Source organism: Trichosurus vulpecula, chromosome 5, assembly GCF_011100635.1.
Source record: "Trichosurus vulpecula isolate mTriVul1 chromosome 5, mTriVul1.pri, whole genome shotgun sequence".
NCBI lineage: Eukaryota > Metazoa > Chordata > Mammalia > Diprotodontia > Phalangeridae > Trichosurus > Trichosurus vulpecula.
The window spans coordinates 285,866,022-285,884,648 of NC_050577.1; the positions used below are offsets into that span (position 1 = coordinate 285,866,022).

Below are 18,627 nucleotides of genomic sequence, written 5' to 3' on the forward strand. Positions count from 1 at the left end.
AAATTTGGTCTGGATCTAGAAATAAGTCAAAAGTATGTAAGCACTAGATAAAAAGTCTTCAACCCAAAGGGGCTGGGGGAAAAGGCAGCCTATGATGATCAGGGTTTAGTTCCCACTACCAAGGTGCAACCCAAATTTAATTCACTGAGGCTTTGCAGAAAGCTCTAGAGGGAAAACTCCTTTGCAAGCCCATGACAGAGTATTTCCTGGACTGAGGGGCCCGATCTTCACCAAACTGCTCTCCTCTATCTCCTGCCCCCATCCCCAGCCACTTGTTACTTGTCTGCTGCTTTCAGGGAAGATAAATATTAGGCATCCATGACGGGACTGCCACAGTGAGCTGGAGCCCAGGATTCATCCAGGTCTGGCCTATGGATGCACATACACAGCATCTAATGGAATGAATCACAGATTCTGAGCCCCTAAGGAAACTCGAAGACAAGTAGTCTCACCCCTGACCAAGAATCCTCTCCTCTTCCATTCAGTCTACAAACTGTTGAAAACAGATATAAAGTTGGTCCAGCAAGGCCTGTTCCTTTTTTAATTATTATTATTTTTAATATTCTTTTTTTTATTTTGAGTTCCAAATTCTCTCCATCCCTCCCACACCCTTTCCCAAGCACTGAGAAGATAAGCAATATAGTGGTATCAATTATACATGTGAAATCATACAAAATATATTCCCATAATAGCCAAACTGCAAAAATAAATAAATGAATGAATGGATAAGGCAATAAAAAATTAAAAGTGAAAATGATACTTCAATTTGCACTCAAAGTTCATCAGTTCTCTCTCTGGAGGCAGATAGCATTCTTTAAAAATCACGAGTGTTTTGGAATCGTCTTGGATCACTGTATTGATCAAAGTAGCCAAATCTTTCACAGTTTCAAAAATCTTTCCAACACTGCTGTTACTATGCACAACGATCTCCCGGTTCTTCTCACTTCACTTTGCATCAGTTCATATAGATCTTGCCATGTTTTTCTGAAACCACCCCCTTGTCAGTTCTTACAGCACAATACTGCTCCATCACAGTCATATACCCCAACTTGTTTAGCCATTCTCCAACTAATGGGCATCCCCTCAATTTCCAATTCTTTGCCGCCACAAAATGAACTGCTGTAAATATATCTGCACATATATAGGTGTTTTGCCTTTTTGATTTTTTTATCTCTTTGAGATATATACCTAATAGTAGTAGTATTGCTAGATCAAAAGGTTTACACAGTTTATAGCCCTTTGGGCCTAGTTCCAAATTGCTCTCCAAAATGGCTGGACCAGTTTACTCATCCACTAACAGTTTATTAGTCGTACCTATTTTCCCTTATCCTCTCCAGCGTCTGTCATTTCAGATAGGTGTGAGGTGGTACCTCAGAGCTGTTTTAATTTGCCTGTCTCTAGTCAATGGTGATTTAGAGCATTTTTATATGACTTTAGAGAGCTTTAATTTCTTCTTCTGAAACCTGTTTATATCCTTTGACCATTTATCAATTGGAGAATAGCTCTTATTTTTATAAATTTGACTCAATTCTCAATATATTTGAGAAATGTGGCCTTTATCAGAGAAACTTGCTATAAAATTTTTTTATATTACTTTACTGTCTTTTAATTAGCTCTATTTTTGCTTCTGCCTTGTCCAAAATTATGATTGCTACCCCTGACTTTCACTTCAGCTGAAGCATATTAGATTCCGCTCCAGCTCTGCATTTCCCTTCTGTGTGTTTCTGTTTCAAGTGTCTCTTGTAAACAATCCAGTGTGGATTCTGGTTTCTAATCCATTCTGCTATCCACTTCTGTTGTATGGATAAGCTCATGCCATTCACAGTTATTACTTCCCTCATTCCCATTTCCTTGTTTATCCTTTTCTCTGTCTTTTTATTCCGTCCCTCCACTTCTAACCACTGTCTCCCTTAATTCGCCTTTCATCATTCCCCTTCTCCCACTTCACTTCTCCCTTCCCCTCCTGGGTAAGAAAGATTTCTATACACAACTGAGTGTGTATATGTATTCTTCCCTCTTTAAACCAATTCTGATGAGAGTGAGATTCAAGCATTGTGCACCTCCCCTACCCATTTTCCTCTCCACTGCCTAGCAAGGTCTGTTCTTTGACAAGGTCACACCAGCCCGCAGTGACTTCCAGATGTTGACCATGCCCACTTCTAGTTGGCAGGCCCCCTTTCGGAAAACCAGCAGGATACTTGCCATTTCCTACTTATGTGATATCTCTCCTGTTCTCCAACAGTAGTCAAAGCTGCAAGTGACTAAGAAATTACCACTGCCTTCCTTCCAGTACCCTAAGATGCAGCTTCTCTGAGCCCAATGGCTTGAATTGATGAACAGAAGCCAGGAGTCACCTTAGCTATCTAGGGTATAACTCCCTTCTTAGACATATTTGGTTTGTCCTTTTGGTCCCAAATCCACTCTCCTTGGCAAAGAAAACAAACCCTATTAAGAAAGGAACTGCCCAAACCAGGAGAACGTTGTACACCCTGTTACTGTTAACAGCCACACAATGCAATGACCAACTTTGACAGACTTAGCTTTTCTCAGCAATGCAAGGATCTAAGACAATTCCAAAAGACTCATGATGGAAAATGCTACCCACATCCAGAGAAAGAACTACGGAGTCTGAATGCAGATCAAAACACACTATTTTCTTTTTTGTTGTTTTTTCTTTGTTATGGTTTTTCCCTTTTGTTCTGACTCTTCTTTCAAAACATGACTAATGTGGAAATATGTTTAATATGACTTACGTGAATAGCCGACATCACAATGCATGTCATCTTGGGAAGGAGGGAGGGGGAAAAATTTAGAACTCAAAACCTTATTAAAGTGAATGTTGAAAACTAAAACTAAATAAACAAATAATTTAAAAAAAAAAACAATGGAGATGCTCCAGGGTCTTTCTGTGGTCAGTAATTAATCCCCTCTTAGAGGCTCCCCTTTCACCCAATTCAACCCTTCCCCTTTGTCAGCCTTAGCTTTGCTGGCCAGCTTGGCTTCCTTCTAACCTTCAGTTCTTCTTAGAGAAACACGCTACACTTTGATCTTCCTTTTTCATAACAAATTGAGGCCCTAAAAAGCAAAAGCCACTCAACTAGTTAGTAGTAAAATGAGCATTTATGAAGTGAATTCTCAAAAGAAAAATCTCATTACAAAAGCTTGAGGACAGAGAGAGATTTTGTAACCAAATTGTCGAGAGTACTGATTCTAAGGGATTTTGAAGTTGAAGCAAACCACAAAAATTTCAATACTGCTCCCCCACCCCAATTAACATAGATCTATGTGAATGTTTTCTATCTCTAAAAGCAATGAATGAGATATGGTTAAAAGGGGTGGGAAAAAAAAAGGAAAAAACAAAATAGCCCAAATGTTCAAAGCTGAAGTTCCCGGGCAGGAAGCCTCTCCAATGATGTTGGCCCATGAGGGATTCTCACCTGAATTCAACTCGTGGCCTCCTTGTCTGTTTCACTCAATGACTCCTTGTGATATTTCCTATACTGTCATATATCCTTTATCTTTTATAATTTGGCTCCACTTTTCACATTTTTGCACCTTATCTGTCTTCCCAGAAGGGAAATTTTGTCATAGTAGACAGAAGACTTGGCCTTAAAACCAGGAAGCCCTGGGTTCAAGCTCTGCTTCTGACTCACTCTTGGGCAAGTCACTAAAACTTAATGCTCTCTAAACAATTCTATAAGACTTTCTCCTAGAGATAGTTCTGATCTGCATCCCCTCCCTGAGGAACTCCCTGTCTGCTCACCTACATCAGAAGCTATTTGAAGGCTGAGACCAAACCTTACCCTTCTTAGCAAACACATCCCAAAAATGTAGCAGAGCGCCTTTTATGGAGCATAAATTTCACTGGATCTCTGAGCACATTAGTGTGGCTATTCCCTCTGCCATCGCTGATTGCAACCCAGCATATATCTGTACCTTGTGTGATTACTATCCTCCACAAATCCCTTGAATCCTTCCTCTGCTTCTTGTACTATTTTTTGTAGCCATGAATTTCATTCTCAGGGTCCTTCTGTGGTCAGTAATTAATCCCCTCTTAGAGGCTCCTGTTACCCTTGATTTCTGCCTTTTAAGCCAACTCTTACAGATAAATAACCACTTGTCACGCAGGGCTGTCTATATACACACACTGTATACCTTTCCAGAGGCCTTTAGGATACCTGAAGTTGACATGGTGGGGTCCTGTGATCTGCAAACATATAGTAAAACTAGGAGAACTATTAGTATTAAAAAAGATGACCTTCAGCAGCAGGGAGGGACTCAAGGGACCTGAAAAGTCTGTACGAAATTCCAAATAACATGTTGTTCAATCTTCTCAGGGCTTCTTAAACTGTGGGTCGTGACTTGCACAATATAAATTCTTCATCCCTCTGTTTCATCATGGGTTGATGAGGAGGCCAGTCTCTTCTGAGTGACCAGAGTGTATTAAAGGCATCACAGTGGATATAGGGCCAGGCCTGCTAAAGATCTACATTTCAAGTCCTGCCTTGGGCATATATTCACCATATGGCCCAAGGGAAACCTCTTAACCTCTCAATACCCCAGATAATTTTCTATGATTATAAGTTATCGACTTCACAGGACCTTCATAGGAACACAAGTCTGTATCGAAAATAAAAAGTGTGTGTGTGTGTGTGTGTGTGTGTGTGTGTGAATTTGAAGTATGTAAAGCTGAAGGGGCCTTGTATCATTTCCAAGTTTGATGCAATTAGTACAACATAACCCACAAAAAGGGGAATATTTGGACAACCTCCCTGTATTAAAGAAATGAATTCCTTCACTTTTAAAATTTTGCACAGAACATTCCCCACAACATTTAATATACTTTGATGAGCACATGTCTCTCTGCTATATAGCTTAGTTTTTTATAACCACTAAACTACAGTAAGACTTAGGGTCAAAGGACATGGGTACCAATCCAGGCATCCTCATTACTGCCTGTATGCCCTTTCACCTCCAAATCGATGAGGCAATGATTTTCACCCAAGATCATTTTCTTCCTTTCCGTTTTAGAGAATACAAAGGATTGCCAACCCCAGGGCCAGACTCAGAACTTACACAACAGAAATGTGGTCATACAACCAGACTTACTGGATCTGGTTGGCTTTGTTCTAATATTATGCTATATAGCATGTCTCAATTTAATAGCATGGGAGAGGCAGTCCCTTGAAAGACACCGTCAACCATATAAAAGTCAGGCTGGCCAGGAATACTAGAGAGAACAAAAAGGTTTTTTTAGTTACCTAAGTGGGAAGAGGATCAAAAGAAAGGTGGGATAACTGTCCAGAGAAAAGAAGATAAGAAAAAATGGCTCATGAGGTGAGAAGGCAGAACTTCCAAACCTTAATCATACTTCTGTTTTCTTTGCTGAGAAGGATTTTGGGGCAAAAAAGTAATGAACCAAAGTAGTTAACAGGGAATTGAAAACCAAAATAAATAAGACAGTGAGAGAGCAGAGTAACACCAAGGCGAGATGAACTAGATCCGAGGGTACTAAGGAACAATTAGATGTGACTCCTGATCAGATGGAAGGAACAATCATGGAGATGCTTCAAAGTAAAACGTGGTCCTGCTCTCTGAGCCTGATTTTCGTGGCTGGAAAAATTCTAACATGTATGATTAAATAATCAATCAGTCAAGGTTTACTGAGCACCTCCTATGTATCAGGCACCATACTAAATGCTGGGGATACAAAAAGAGGCAAAAGACAGCCCCTGACATCAAGGAACTTACAATCTGAAGGGAGAGAGCATGCAAACAGATAGATAAAAAGCAATATACAGGATAAATAGGAAATAACTGAAGAAGGGAAAACCCTCTAATTAAGAGGGGTTAGGTTGAAGGTGGAATTTTAGTTGGGACTTAAAGGAAGCCAGCAATGGTTTGTGACTATTTAGAGAAGAAAGTAGTGATCACTAAAAGGCTTCATCGATAACAAGTCAGAATAACAATAAGCACAACTCATCTTTCTATAGCATTTCAAGATTGCCAAAATGCTTTTCTTACAACTTGCTAAGGCAGGTAGATGATGCAACCATATTCTCTTCCCTTTTACAGATGAGGTTAAGTACCTTTCCAAGGGTCACTGCCCTGTCTGAGGTTGGATTCTAACTCAGGTCTCCAGACTCCATGTCCAACACTCCTTCCCCTACCCTACCCCACGGCTGTTTCACTTTCAGAATAACCTCATTTCCCACCCTCACTTCCCCCACTTTAAAAAGAAAAACCAGTTATAAATTATTAGATAAGGAGAATGTTCCAGTACTGGCAAACTTCGATTTCATCAAAGAACTGGACAAACTTTCTTATGCAATACTTGTGGGCAAGATGGCTAGATTGGCGTAAACAAGTAAGGTGGATTCTAAGATGGAGGAATGACCAGGTCCCAAAATAAGGTCATTTAGGAGTCAATGTCAACTTGGAGGCAAAACTCTAGTGGGCCAGTTTTCCAAGAACCTGTCCTTGGAGTGCTATTTGTATCAAAAACTAGGATGAAGAAAATGATAGTGTGATCATCAAATCTGCAAATGACACAAACCTGGAAGGGATAAGTAAAATGATGTATCACAAGTCAGGATCCAAAAAAATTAGAACATAAATAAGCTACTTGTGAGTAAGCTTTGGTTCATTCTTAGCACCCCCTACCCTACCTTTCCTTTCTTCCCCTTCCCCCACAACAGAACATAGTAGGTGATCAATAAATGCTTATTCCTTGATTTCAACAGGTGAAGATGACGCCCTTAATCTAATATGATGGAATGTAAGAGAAAGAAATGTAAAGTCCTACACTTAGGTTAAATGATTTTTAAGAAGTCCAAGCATGTTACTATGAAGTACAAGATGGGGGAGGTTTGGCTAGATGTCAGCTCAGGAGACAAAGATCTTGTGGGTTCAGTGAATTACAATCTCTCTGAGTCAACAATGCAACTAAAAGAGCCAAGGTGATCTCAAGCTGCCTGAAAAGCAATCTTGTGGTCAGACGACAAGCAAAGGCCATGTGCTCAGCTCTGAGACCCACACTACTCCAAAGGAGAGTGGCTACAACTTGAGAAACGGGAGCAGATGAGAATCAGATAAAGGATCTGGGAATGCTTAATGGGAAAAAAGAAGACTTAGAAGGGATATGAGAAGAGTCTTCAAGTGTTCCAATGGATACTATATGGAATGATCAAAATTCTCTCCTCCCCAGCTCCTTAACTCATACTAGGGGAATTCACTATTCACAATGATTTTATTTCAAATGCCTTAACTACTTGGTTCCTCAACTTATTCACATACCAGAACTACTCTCCCACCCAACCTCAGATGTACATGAAGCCGGTTATATCCCTGATCTTGCCATGACTCACAAGTACCATCTCTGTGTTCAAGAATTGTGAAATCCCTTTATCCAACCAGAACCTCTCAGCTTTTCACCTCTCCCTCTGCCTTCTTTTATGTAACCCTACTCTTCATCTGTACTATGACCTCTCATCCCTTGATCCCTCAATTCTCTCCCAGACCATCTCCCCTGTACCAGCTGTACCTCCTCACTTTGATCACTTGGTGAACCAATTCAACTCTACACTGTTCTCTTCTCCTGAGGCCCTATGTCCCTTATCCTATCTGATTGTGCTCAGCCAAGCCTTAGCCTTGGACAGATCCCACCTTTCACCACCTTCATACTTACACACAAGCTGCTAAGTGAAGGTGAGAATCACACAACTATTCATTACTACTGGGAAACAGAAACAAAGGTTTCTTTTCTTTTTTTTTTTTTTGGACTACACCCATGATTTTATTGGCATGTAGAACGCTCAGTGAAGACACTCATTCTATCTACTCTGCAGTATACTATAGTTATAGTAACAGAAGCACTGAGAGGCTAAGTCACAGAGACAGTACATAACATGAGTGGAACTTGAACCCATGTTTTCATCTGAGGTAGACTCTCTACTCTTTAAGGAAAAACTGAGTTATCTGTTGAAAGCAAAAAAAGAGAAAAAAAAATCAAGCAAAAAAAAGTCCCACATATACGAAAACATTTAGAACAGTGCTTTTTGTGGTAACAAAAAACTGGGAACAAAACAGGCACCTGCCAAATAGGAAACGTCTGAATATGACCTGTGACTGTAATGCAATAACAAAGACTATGAGGGCTGACTAACTATTGGGGTGAAGATACTCTGGAAGGGAGACTCCTATTCTAGTTATTATTAGATGATTATTAGATGCGCTCAAGAGATCTCTTCCAGTTCTAAGATTCTCTTACGTTGTAAATCTTCCCCACTTTAATGTAAGCCCAAGTCTCAAAAACTATTCAATTTGTTAGTTCTGAATGTTTAGATTCTATATATATATATATATATATATATATATATATATATATATGTAAGAATTTTAGATAATCAACTTTGTTCTTAATTGTGAAAGTAGGAACAGTCTTCAACAGTCTTCAAACTCAACATGAGATCACATGAAGGTCTAAGCAAAAGGCACAGTAATAAATAAGATGGTAATGACTATAATTTATAACAAGTTTCTAGCAAAAGAAAACTAAAAAAAGAAATCATAAATGCTATGACAAAGAAGAAATGATTTTCCTGAAACACTATTATACCACTATACAACACAATTTATCCCAAACTCCCCTTTCTCCTTCTAGGCAAGCTATAATTCAAATCATTTAACAAGGACGAGACTGTGTCTTTCTTGACATCTCTTAACAAATGAGCTCCTCCTTTGACCTTAAGACAACCTACAATTTGAATTCTTCAGATGCAGTGATATGCCATGAGTCCCAGTCAAACAGTATCTCTGAGAAAACAGTTTTCTAAAAGTGGGTAGAAGCTTGGGGTCATTAAAAACACTGAGGGCAATTCCCTCAAAACAAATGACCCCATCATCCTCCTCCTAATACCCTGTTCATTATTCAACCATGTTGTCTAAGATGCTAATACTGTTGAACCAGCTCCACAGGCTGTCCATCTGTTGGCATCTTTCAATCATGACAACAGGCCATTTGGTTTTTCCTATATGGATGATCAGGCCAAACTCTTGAATAATTATAGATCTCATTTAGGAGCTTCTGTAGTGTCGTTAGGCTAGGTGCAACCTGCACAATGTCCCCAGAGACAGAAGCATCAAAAGGACCTCATCACCTAGAGGGAAGCTGCCTTCTTGGGCTCTACACTGAGCATCCTCTAGCACAGTGGCAAAAAACACCTCTGAGGGAATGCACATCTCCTTGATTTATTCTTCACTGGTAATCATCAGAGGGTTAAACAAAATTCTATATGTGGTTATTGCTTTAAGAATTCTTCTACACTCTTAACACGCTTGGGAGATACTTTGCTGGAGGAGGGCCTATAAAGAGACATTTGCTCCACTGAAGCAATTAGCCCAAAAGGATCCTGGATTCCCTCTGATTTTCAGTAGACAGACTATGTGACTATAAACATGTGCTCTACTCTAGAGTCCTGTTGCTATGAAAGCCTGCCTGTTCCCTTCTCATACCTCCATCAGAGGACAGATGGGGAAATAAGCACAGAAGTCAGTTGTTGACAGGTATTATTCTCTAGATCACTTTTTTTTTAAATAGGGTCTCTCTGATTTTTACCAAGTTTTCAGTATTTTAACCACTTGTAGATATTTGGAGCATCTCTCTCTCAATATCCTTAAAATTATTTCACATCCAACAAAGAAAAATTCCCTTTACTACTATCTTTGTTTTCTTTAGTTGGCAGAAGAAAGCTGGTAGCAATATCTAGGCACATCTTTGACATCTTTTTTTTTTTTTTGGCTGCTCCTTAAATTCCTTACAATGGCACTCTAAATGTTCTTGGAACGTTCAAACATAACTGGTTCTATCCATAAGCTTTCTGAAAATTCTTGCTCCCCATTAAAAAACAATTTTTTGAGGATATACTACTCATTGTCTTCTACAATTCTCTATTAAATTTCACAAAGCGGTTTATATTCTAAATTGATGACTGCTGTCTTTCTCTTCTTGGGAAGGAGGTAAATGTCTGCTGTCTAAACTAGTTTCTAGGTTGTTTTGGTCTTCTTGTGGGGATCAGTTTACACTGATTTACATTTCATAGGAAATAGTGATGGTCAATGTCAATGGCTGGTCTTTTATCCATTTCCCACTATGGGAGGAAAAAGTGTCTTTTAGGTTATAACAACTACAACTAGATTTTGAATTTTCCAGAAGAATCTTATATAGTTTTATATGTCTCCCACAGGAAATAGCAGAAGGCTTCTTTAAAAAAAAAAACCAAGACAACTTGTTTTCATTTGCTTTAGCTGCCGTAGAATGGCATAAAAAGGAAGATTTGGAGATTCCTTATCCCATTACCTTTGTTTTATCAATAAGGAAACTGAGGCCCAAAGAGCTTCACAACCCTGTCCACTCCTGTAAGCAGCAAAGAATGTACAGAAATGGAATTACTCTGGACTTCTTACAATGTAACACAAGTGTAAATTAAAATACAGTACCTAATGTGAGGATAATGTGAGGTAAATCAAGGCAGGGGGGAGGAAGAGGAGGTGGGCAGTGGTGCACTTTTAGATAACGCTGTTAAAAAGACTAGAGGTCTTGAATTGGGGTAGGGGGTGAGGTGAGATAAGAGAGAGGCATTGGAAATGAGGAAGCTGGCAAACACATGTGCTCATTTGACAGAGGAACATGGACCAAGAATAAAAACTGTCTCAAAATGAAAAAATGGCTTGAAACCAACTCCCTGAGGGTATCCAGGTTTAGCAGCTGACCTTCACTATGGGGCAGGGTTCACATTATAGGACTTTTAAAATTGCTGACCTTTTGGGGCAATAAATATAAGGAAAACCTTACCAAGGTTCCTGTTAGCATTCTAGAGTTGTGCATGTGTGTGGGTCATCTGGTAGGTACCAATACGTGTGTACATGTGTTTATGTATATATGATATAGAACTAAACATGTACCTACACACATCACAAATTTTGCTACATTCAATAGTTGTGTGGATTGCATAATTTTAATTTACAAATGAAAAATGTATAGTGTTTATTCTAGGTATATTGTTTCAGCCACTTACTTTCTAAACAAATTTAAGACAGAATCAGGTTTTGGTAATAAAAATGATGTACATTCAGCTACCCACCTCCTACCAGGGAGATGATGGACTTAGTACTAAAAGAAATACACATTCTTTAACACAGATAATATGTGGATTAGTTATACTTCCCTAAACTTATTATAAGGGATTGCGGGTTTTTTTTGGTTTTGTTTTGATTTGGGGAAGAATATGAGGGAAGCATATAGAAGAGTCATGATACAGTGACCCCTCCAAACAAAGACAAAGAAGGGAATGTCTTTGAAGGACTTTTAAAAAATGCACAAAAGAGAACAGGAAGAAGTTCAGAGGGAGCCACAGACAAAAAGGGCAGTTCTGAAACTAACATATATTATAGGGCAGCTAGGTGGAGTCACAGTGCATAGAGTGCCAGGCCTGGAGTTAGGAACAAATGTATTATATGCTTCTAAAAAAATACAAGCTGGGTAGCTAGGTGGCACAGTGGATAGAGCACCAGCCCTGGAATCAGGAGAACCTGAGTTCAAATCAGGCCTCAGACACTTACTAAGAAAGTCAATTAACCCCAACTGCCCCCCAAAATAAAAAAATACAAGCTATATATAAAAAATTTGTGGTTTTATATAACCTATATCAAATTGCTTACTGTCTTAGGGAGGAGGGAGGGAAAAAATTTGGAACTCAAAATTTTATTAAAAAATGAATGTTAAAATTGTTTTTACATATAATTGGAAAAAATAAAACACTACTTAAAACATTTTGTGGTTTCATATGCAATCTTGTTTTTCCTGTTCTTTGTAAATAGAAATGTTCATATTTGTTGGCATTTTTCAAAATCAGAATAAAAAATTTTTTTAAAGAAAAAAGAGCATCTTACTTAGCAAATTCTGAGAACTGAATGAAGGAATGATGACCTACGCTGGAGCACTAGGAAAAAAATAAATGAAGAAGAATGAAGTATAGAGGAATGAAGAAAAAGTAGCACCCAAAGGCAAAGAGCACAGAGGAAGAAAACAATCTTAATTTTAGTTAAGTTGGTAAAGTAATGTGTTAGCCACTCTACCCTTATCCAAGTGGAGCTGATGCAAGGGATGAGGCGAAGGGTGACTAAGAGAAGACAACTGAACAGAACAGTGATTAGAAGTGGCTGAGAGGCTCCGTTATTTCTCAATTCTGTAAGACGTTCGTTTTTTCTGTTTTTGTTGACAAGGATTCTTGACCATAGTGCATGCATTAACAGTCTATAGTCTTGAATCATCACCAGGGTTTCTCTCAACTACACTTAAGTAGTGTAACAAGAATGGCGAACTCCAGCAGTTCAAAGCATGACTGTTCATATTATAGTTAAGCTCCCCTTTTCGACTGTGAAAATGAATAAACTAGTCTATTGTTTACTCCAGAGAGGCCCTGTGAAGTAGCAGGGAGAGAGCGCTGGACTGAGGCAAGAAGACTTGGGGCAGAAGGCCATCTCAGACACTAATGTGTGAGCCTGGGCATGCCATCTAATATCACCTTTCTGGGCAGCAAAATAAGGACTATAAGACCACCTACCTCACAGGGTTATTGTGAGGATCAAATGATGCTTGGCAAAACACAGTGCAAACCTCAAAGCACTCACTATGTAAGTGTGAACCAGTGGTTTTTGCAGCAGCTTCTATAAATATGGGAGGCTTTAGGGAGGAGAGGGAAGGGAGGTGGGCCTTGAAGGCAGGCATCAAGATGGATAATGATGCAGTCCCACATAACCTTTCTTTGGTCCTATCAAACCCAATGGACTGTCAGAGCCTAAAGCCAGCCTAGCTAAATGCACAGAGGCTTATCTCTGACAGTAGCCTCCAGGGATGGCAGTTTTGACCTAAGTAACTTGTGAAACCCTGTAAGTCATACCAGTAAAACTGTCATGAGTGGAGAAAGCCCACATGTCAAAGAAATCATTGTTCCTGGAAATATATATCAGTCAGCAAGTATTTCTTAAGTGCCTATGTGTCAGGCATATTCATAAATATATTAATGAACCTAGATGTAATCGACTTAAAACTTAATGGTTTTTTACAACTTCAAACACCTCAGACGGGTCAAAACATGGATTCTAAGGGCCACATGTACAAAATGGCATACAGAAAAGAGGGCACAATGCACCATCTACAGCATGTGTTCATTAATAACTCACAGTGGGTAGTACTTTAAGGTTTATTGCTGCCCTATAGACAAAATTTAAGCAGGTTTTGAACAACTTGAAGAGTACTTGAAAAAAAAGTACTGTAACCATATAATTAGATAAGAACCCCTCAAAAATTCAAGATAAACTGCACCTGTATACACACATATTCCCACACACACATATTCTATTAGTAACTCACCTCTTTATTACCGCAATAAAAATCATGCCAAGAGAAAAATACTGATTCAGTTTTAAGTGAAACTACAAGAAAGTGCCTCAACTAATGTATTTCTTCACTCAAAGACATTTTAAATAGGCAAGAAAGTGCCTCAATTAATGTATTTCTTCACTCAAAGACATTTTAAATAGGCTATAAGCTACCATTAAGGGCATCCCCAACTGCTGCTCAAACATACCCTCTTAATAGTTTGTAATTCAACTAAAGGCAGTTATTAACCATACACTGACTCTAAGGAATTTTAGACTTGACTGATCTCCATGTTAAACCTAGAATATTTCTATATTCTCTCTTTGATGGCCTGTGCTGCACCCCAAGATGCCTTGTGCTAAAGTCCAAAGGAGCTGCCCTCATAGTCATGTGCCCTGGAGGCTGAACTGGTCTTGTGATCGTGAAATGATATACAAATCTAAAAGGAAAACTATGGAGAGACCAGCAGATGACCTATACTGAGGAATCTGTTTGAAACAAGTGTACAACAATCTAAAACCTGGCAATGACGGTAAAGGGTTAGAAAGTAACAAATCCCCTGGATTCTTCAACCCATCAGTGGGGCTGAAACCCTCAAAATTCCAGCACAAACACCATTCTAAAAGCCAAAGATCAAAAGTTTGCAGGTAGGAGAGTGAGGAAAGTGGAGGATCGGGAAGGGGCAACTAAGGGGAAGGGGGACAGGAGGGCAGGGCAAAGGAACAAGGCCGGCCAAGAGAGGTGGGAAAACTGGCAGAAACTCTAGCAACAAAGTGGAGAAAAGGACACGGACTTTTAGAAGTAAGCAGGGACTTTCGACGAAGGACTTAAAAACCTTGGTGTTAAAAGCAGTTAAGCAATGAATACCCTGGGTGCTGAAAGGACAGAAGAGGGACCAGGATTGGAGGCATCTTGGATCAAAGAACAGATGAAAAAAGGAGGAATACAGAAAAGCTAAGAATGGAGGGCCAGAACTCAGAAAAGGAGACATATGTATATACCATACAGTGAATATGGAAAGGACCCGGGGGGAACTCAGATGGAAGATGTAGAGACAAGGGTCAGGTGAGATGTAGATCCCATCATCTCCAAGATGGAAAGCTGAGATGACCACACCTCACCCTTCCCCCCCCAAAATGGAGTAGGGAGGCAGATAATAGGAGGGTGGGCATTTAAGGGTCTCAGGATAACTTAGGGAGGTGGAGATTTGGGAAACAAGGAAAAGGAGTAAATTTGGAGTCAAGAGGTGGTGTTGTTCAAGTCATTTCAGTTGTGACCCTTTTTTGAGGTTTTCTTCGCAAAGACACTGAAGTGGTTTGCCATTTCCTTTTTCAGCTCATTTTACAGATAAAGAAACTGAGGCCAACTGGGTTAAGTGACTTGCCCAGGGTCATACAGCCAGTAAGTATCTGAGGCCAGATCTGACTCCAATCTCAGCACTCTGTACACTGCGGCGCTACCTAGTTGCCTCTGGAGTCAGAGGACCTGGGTTCAAATACCAGTTCTTCCACTTACTACTGTGTGACCTTCAGTTCTCTGTGCCTCAGCTGCCTCATTTGCAAAGTGAGGAAATTGGACACTATAATCTCAAAGGTCCCTTTTATCGGGACATCCATGATCCTATGGGTACTGGGGCCAAGAATTCACCTCTAGAAACTGAACACCTTCCTCTCCCCACCAAGGAAAGGGAGTATGTATATATGGAAATGGGGGGGGGACGGGACAGGTGTTAAGATTAATGAGGGTTTAGAGTCTCTTACTGCCCCAGGAAGGGACTCCCCTCTCCAAACTGGAAAGCTGGGCCAAGACATGCGATATATAGGGTTAGTTAGAGGGACAAGGTCTAAGCTGTTTTAGAGTACCTTTGGAAGATGGAAATGTGGGAAAATGAGTAGTGGTGGTAGTGGTGGCGAAGCTTCATTTCTTTGAAACGGAAGACTAGGCAATGACATCCTCCCTCCACCAAAGGAAAAAAAAAAAGCAGAATGGTGGGCAAGGGGATAAAGAATAAAAAGAATGGCCCAAGGCTGAGGGCACCATGAGGAGGTGCTACCTGAACCAAAGGGTCCACTCTCCACACTAGAAGGCTTAGATAAGGACTACCCCCCCAAAGGTAGTATCAGCTTAGAGCTTATTGTTAAATTTTTTTTTGTGAGCAGTTACTCCTTGAAACTCAGCAAATGCTACACATCAAGGCTTAATCTACTGTTTTGCTGATGGTAACCATGTTTAAGTGATGGCAGAAATGTTGATAATGTAGATTAATCAACTAATTTATTTATTTTGGGAGGCAATCAGGTCCAGGGTCACACAGTTGGTGTCTGAGGCTGCATGTGAACTCAGGTGCTCCTGACTCCAGGGCTGGTGCTCTATCCGCTGCACCACCTAGCTGCCCCAATACAGATTCATTTAAAACTGTGTCCCTAGACTTCCAGAGCTGGATGCTAAACATTTAGCAGCACATCCCTTTCAGGGTATATTAGGTAGACAGAAACTTAGGAAACAGGGGCCAAAGGAGGGAAGTGGGGATGATATCAGTGAGAGGCTCACCACTCCCAAGGAAAAGATTGAGCAAATACTTCTTTCACCTCTCAAAAAAATCAAAAAGACCATTGGGTTTTTGTTTTTGTTTTTTTTTCCTATAATAGAATCACAGCAGGCAGTGGTTAGAGCAGCTCAGGATGCCTTGGGAAGGTGAAGATTTAGGCAATGGGGGGAGGGCCTTAAGTGAAACACTCACCTCTCCAAACTAAAAGGAACTAAAACTTTGACTTCTCTCCCTCCCCCTAAAGAATATGAGGGGGAAGACAGAACAAGGATAACAGAGATCACAAACTTTTCAGGGTAAGAGGAGAGAGAAATTTAGGAAGCAAGTAGGGAGAGATGGAGAGGACCATACCTTTCCAAACTCGCCTTCCTAAAATGATAGGCAATAATGGGGGTAGAATGGAGACGGTGGGAGAATTTGGGAGATGTCAGGGTGATGGGTGAGGGTTCTACCTTTTTCTCCAAACTGAAGGGCTCCAACAGAGCCTCCCCCCAAAAGATCGGGGATGGGGAGGTGAAGTTAGAGGCTCCCGGGATGGGGTGAGATGGAGAAACAAAGAAGCCCAAAGGGAAAGTGGTAAGGGTCTCCACCTTAGAAGGCTGAGATGGCCCTTCAGATGAATCAGCAGATGGGGGGCATTAGCAGAGAGCCCCCATCCCATACAACAAAAGAGGCATCAAGTTCGTAGAAATTTTCCCCGTACAGGTAATTATAGGGTAGCAAAGGCTCCCTTATAAAAAAAAGAGCACATGGGAAGGGGGTTAGCGGAGAGCCCTCCCAAGAGATAGGACATGACCCTGTAGAAAAGAGCAGACGAGGCCAGCACCTAAGGGTGGGTGGAAGCTGGGACCCCCTCTGCAGGGGCGGTATATGGAGGGAATGGAAGGCCCCCCCCTCCCAGCAGTGGGTGCAAGTGCGGGGTCTCGCCCCCAAAGACAGCATTACGTGCGGGAAGATAACAGGGACCCCAGGAGAGACAGCTCGCGAGGGGGGCGATGTAGCGCGGACCCCAGGGGAGGCTGCATGTGGGGGGGGGGGAGGGCGGTATGGCCGGTAACCCCGCAGAGACAGCACGTGGGGGGGGTATAGCGGGGACCCCCGCAGAGGCGGCACCCGCGTGGGTGGGTGAGTTGTAGCAGAGTCCCCTCCCCCAGGCAGCCCCCCAGCACCCCGCGTACTCACCTCTCCAAACTGGAAGGCGGAGACGATCATGAGGACGACGCCCCCGAAGCACAGGTAGAGGCCGTACCTGTGCGACAGGCAGGTGTAGGTCTGCCTCTGCAGGAGCTTGAGCAGCATCGCCGCTGTCTCCTCCGCCGCCGCTCATGACCGCCCTGGCCACGGCCGCCTGCCCCCGGGCTCAGCTCAGCGCCACCCGCCGCCGCCGCCGCCGCCGCCGCTTCCGGGAGGCTACCGCCTGGCCCCGCCCCCGCCCCGCGCCGCGGCTAGAGCGAGGCTGGGGGCGGGGCCTGCGGCGGCACCCGCTCCCAGCGCCGCCCGGGCCCGTCTCAGGCCGCCAGCGCCCCCTGGTGCGCGGAGGGACGTGGTGCCCTCCAAGGCGCTTGGCCCCGCCCACCTAAGGCCCCGCCCACTGCGTGCTCTCCTGGGCAGCGCGCGCAACCGGAACAGCGCGTAGAGGACCTAGGGGCGGGAGGATTGAAAGTGTCGGGGTCTCTGCTCGTGGGAGCCTCCCCAGAGAAGAGTGTGCTTTATAAGTGCTTCAGAGGTTGCAGAGCCCTGTAAATACACCGTTCCAGCTGGGTCCCCCGCTCCTCCAGAAGTGTATATAAATACACTTATATGCGAAGGATATAAATACTTTAAAAGTTGCAGAGACCTTTAAATACATTGTCTCATTGGAACCCCACCCCGCCAAGAAACATAAACACTTTCAAGGTTGCGCAGCCCTTTAAATACATTGTCTCATTTGAGCTTCCTCTCCTTTCCCCGTGACTTATAAAAACATAGTCTCATTTGAACTGTTTAAAAAGGTGGGGTTTATGTTTTAAAGTTTACAAAGCACTTTGCATACATTATTTCATTGGGGCCTTGCCATAAGAAGGGTTTATAGCCCACTAAACCTTGAAAAGTGCTCGAAATACAGGGCATCCCAAAAGTCTTAGTGCAATTTTAACCTATTAAGAGCCTAAATGAGACAATGTATTTAAAGAGTTTCGCAACCTTGAAAGTGTTTTTAACAAACCACACTCCAGTGGAGTCCAACTCTGTGACTGCGTGGACCACGGCGTGCCAGGCCCTTCTGTCCTCGCCCTGTCTCTCAAAGTCTGTCCAAGCCCATCTTTGTTGCCTCCATGACACTATCTATCGATCCCTTCCTCTGCACTTCCCATCTCCTTTTATCTTGACTCTTTCCCAAAACAGGATCTTTTCCAATGAGTCCTGTCTTCTCCTTATGTGGCCAGAGTATTTCAGCTTCAGCTTCAGTATTTGACCTTCCAGTCAGTGAATAGTCTGAATTATTTTTTTTAAATATTGACCGATTTGACCTCCTTGCTGTCCGAGGGACTCACAAAAGTCTTCTCCAGCACCACAATTCAAAAGCATCTGAGGTGCTCAGCTTTCCTTATATTCCAACTCTCACACTACTAGAAAAACCATCGTTTTGACTTTTGTCAGT

At 41.8% G+C, this 18,627-nt stretch overlaps 1 protein-coding gene across 2 annotated transcripts in view; it reads right to left on the reverse strand.

Annotated features, from left to right (window-relative positions):
• GNPTAB (N-acetylglucosamine-1-phosphate transferase subunits alpha and beta) overlaps window positions 1-17,401 on the reverse strand; it is an 86,677-nt gene extending 69,276 nt beyond the window's left edge. Inside the window, exon 1 of one of the 2 annotated variants that reach the window (XM_036759675.1) lies at window positions 17,172-17,401. In XM_036759675.1, coding sequence (XP_036615570.1) covers window positions 17,172-17,288 — 117 coding nt within the window. In that variant the 5' untranslated portion in view covers window positions 17,289-17,401. The remainder of the gene's footprint in view (window positions 1-17,171) is intronic. The other variant, XM_036759676.1, reaches the window with a different exon arrangement.
• Between the last annotated feature and the right edge of the window lie 1,226 nt (window positions 17,402-18,627).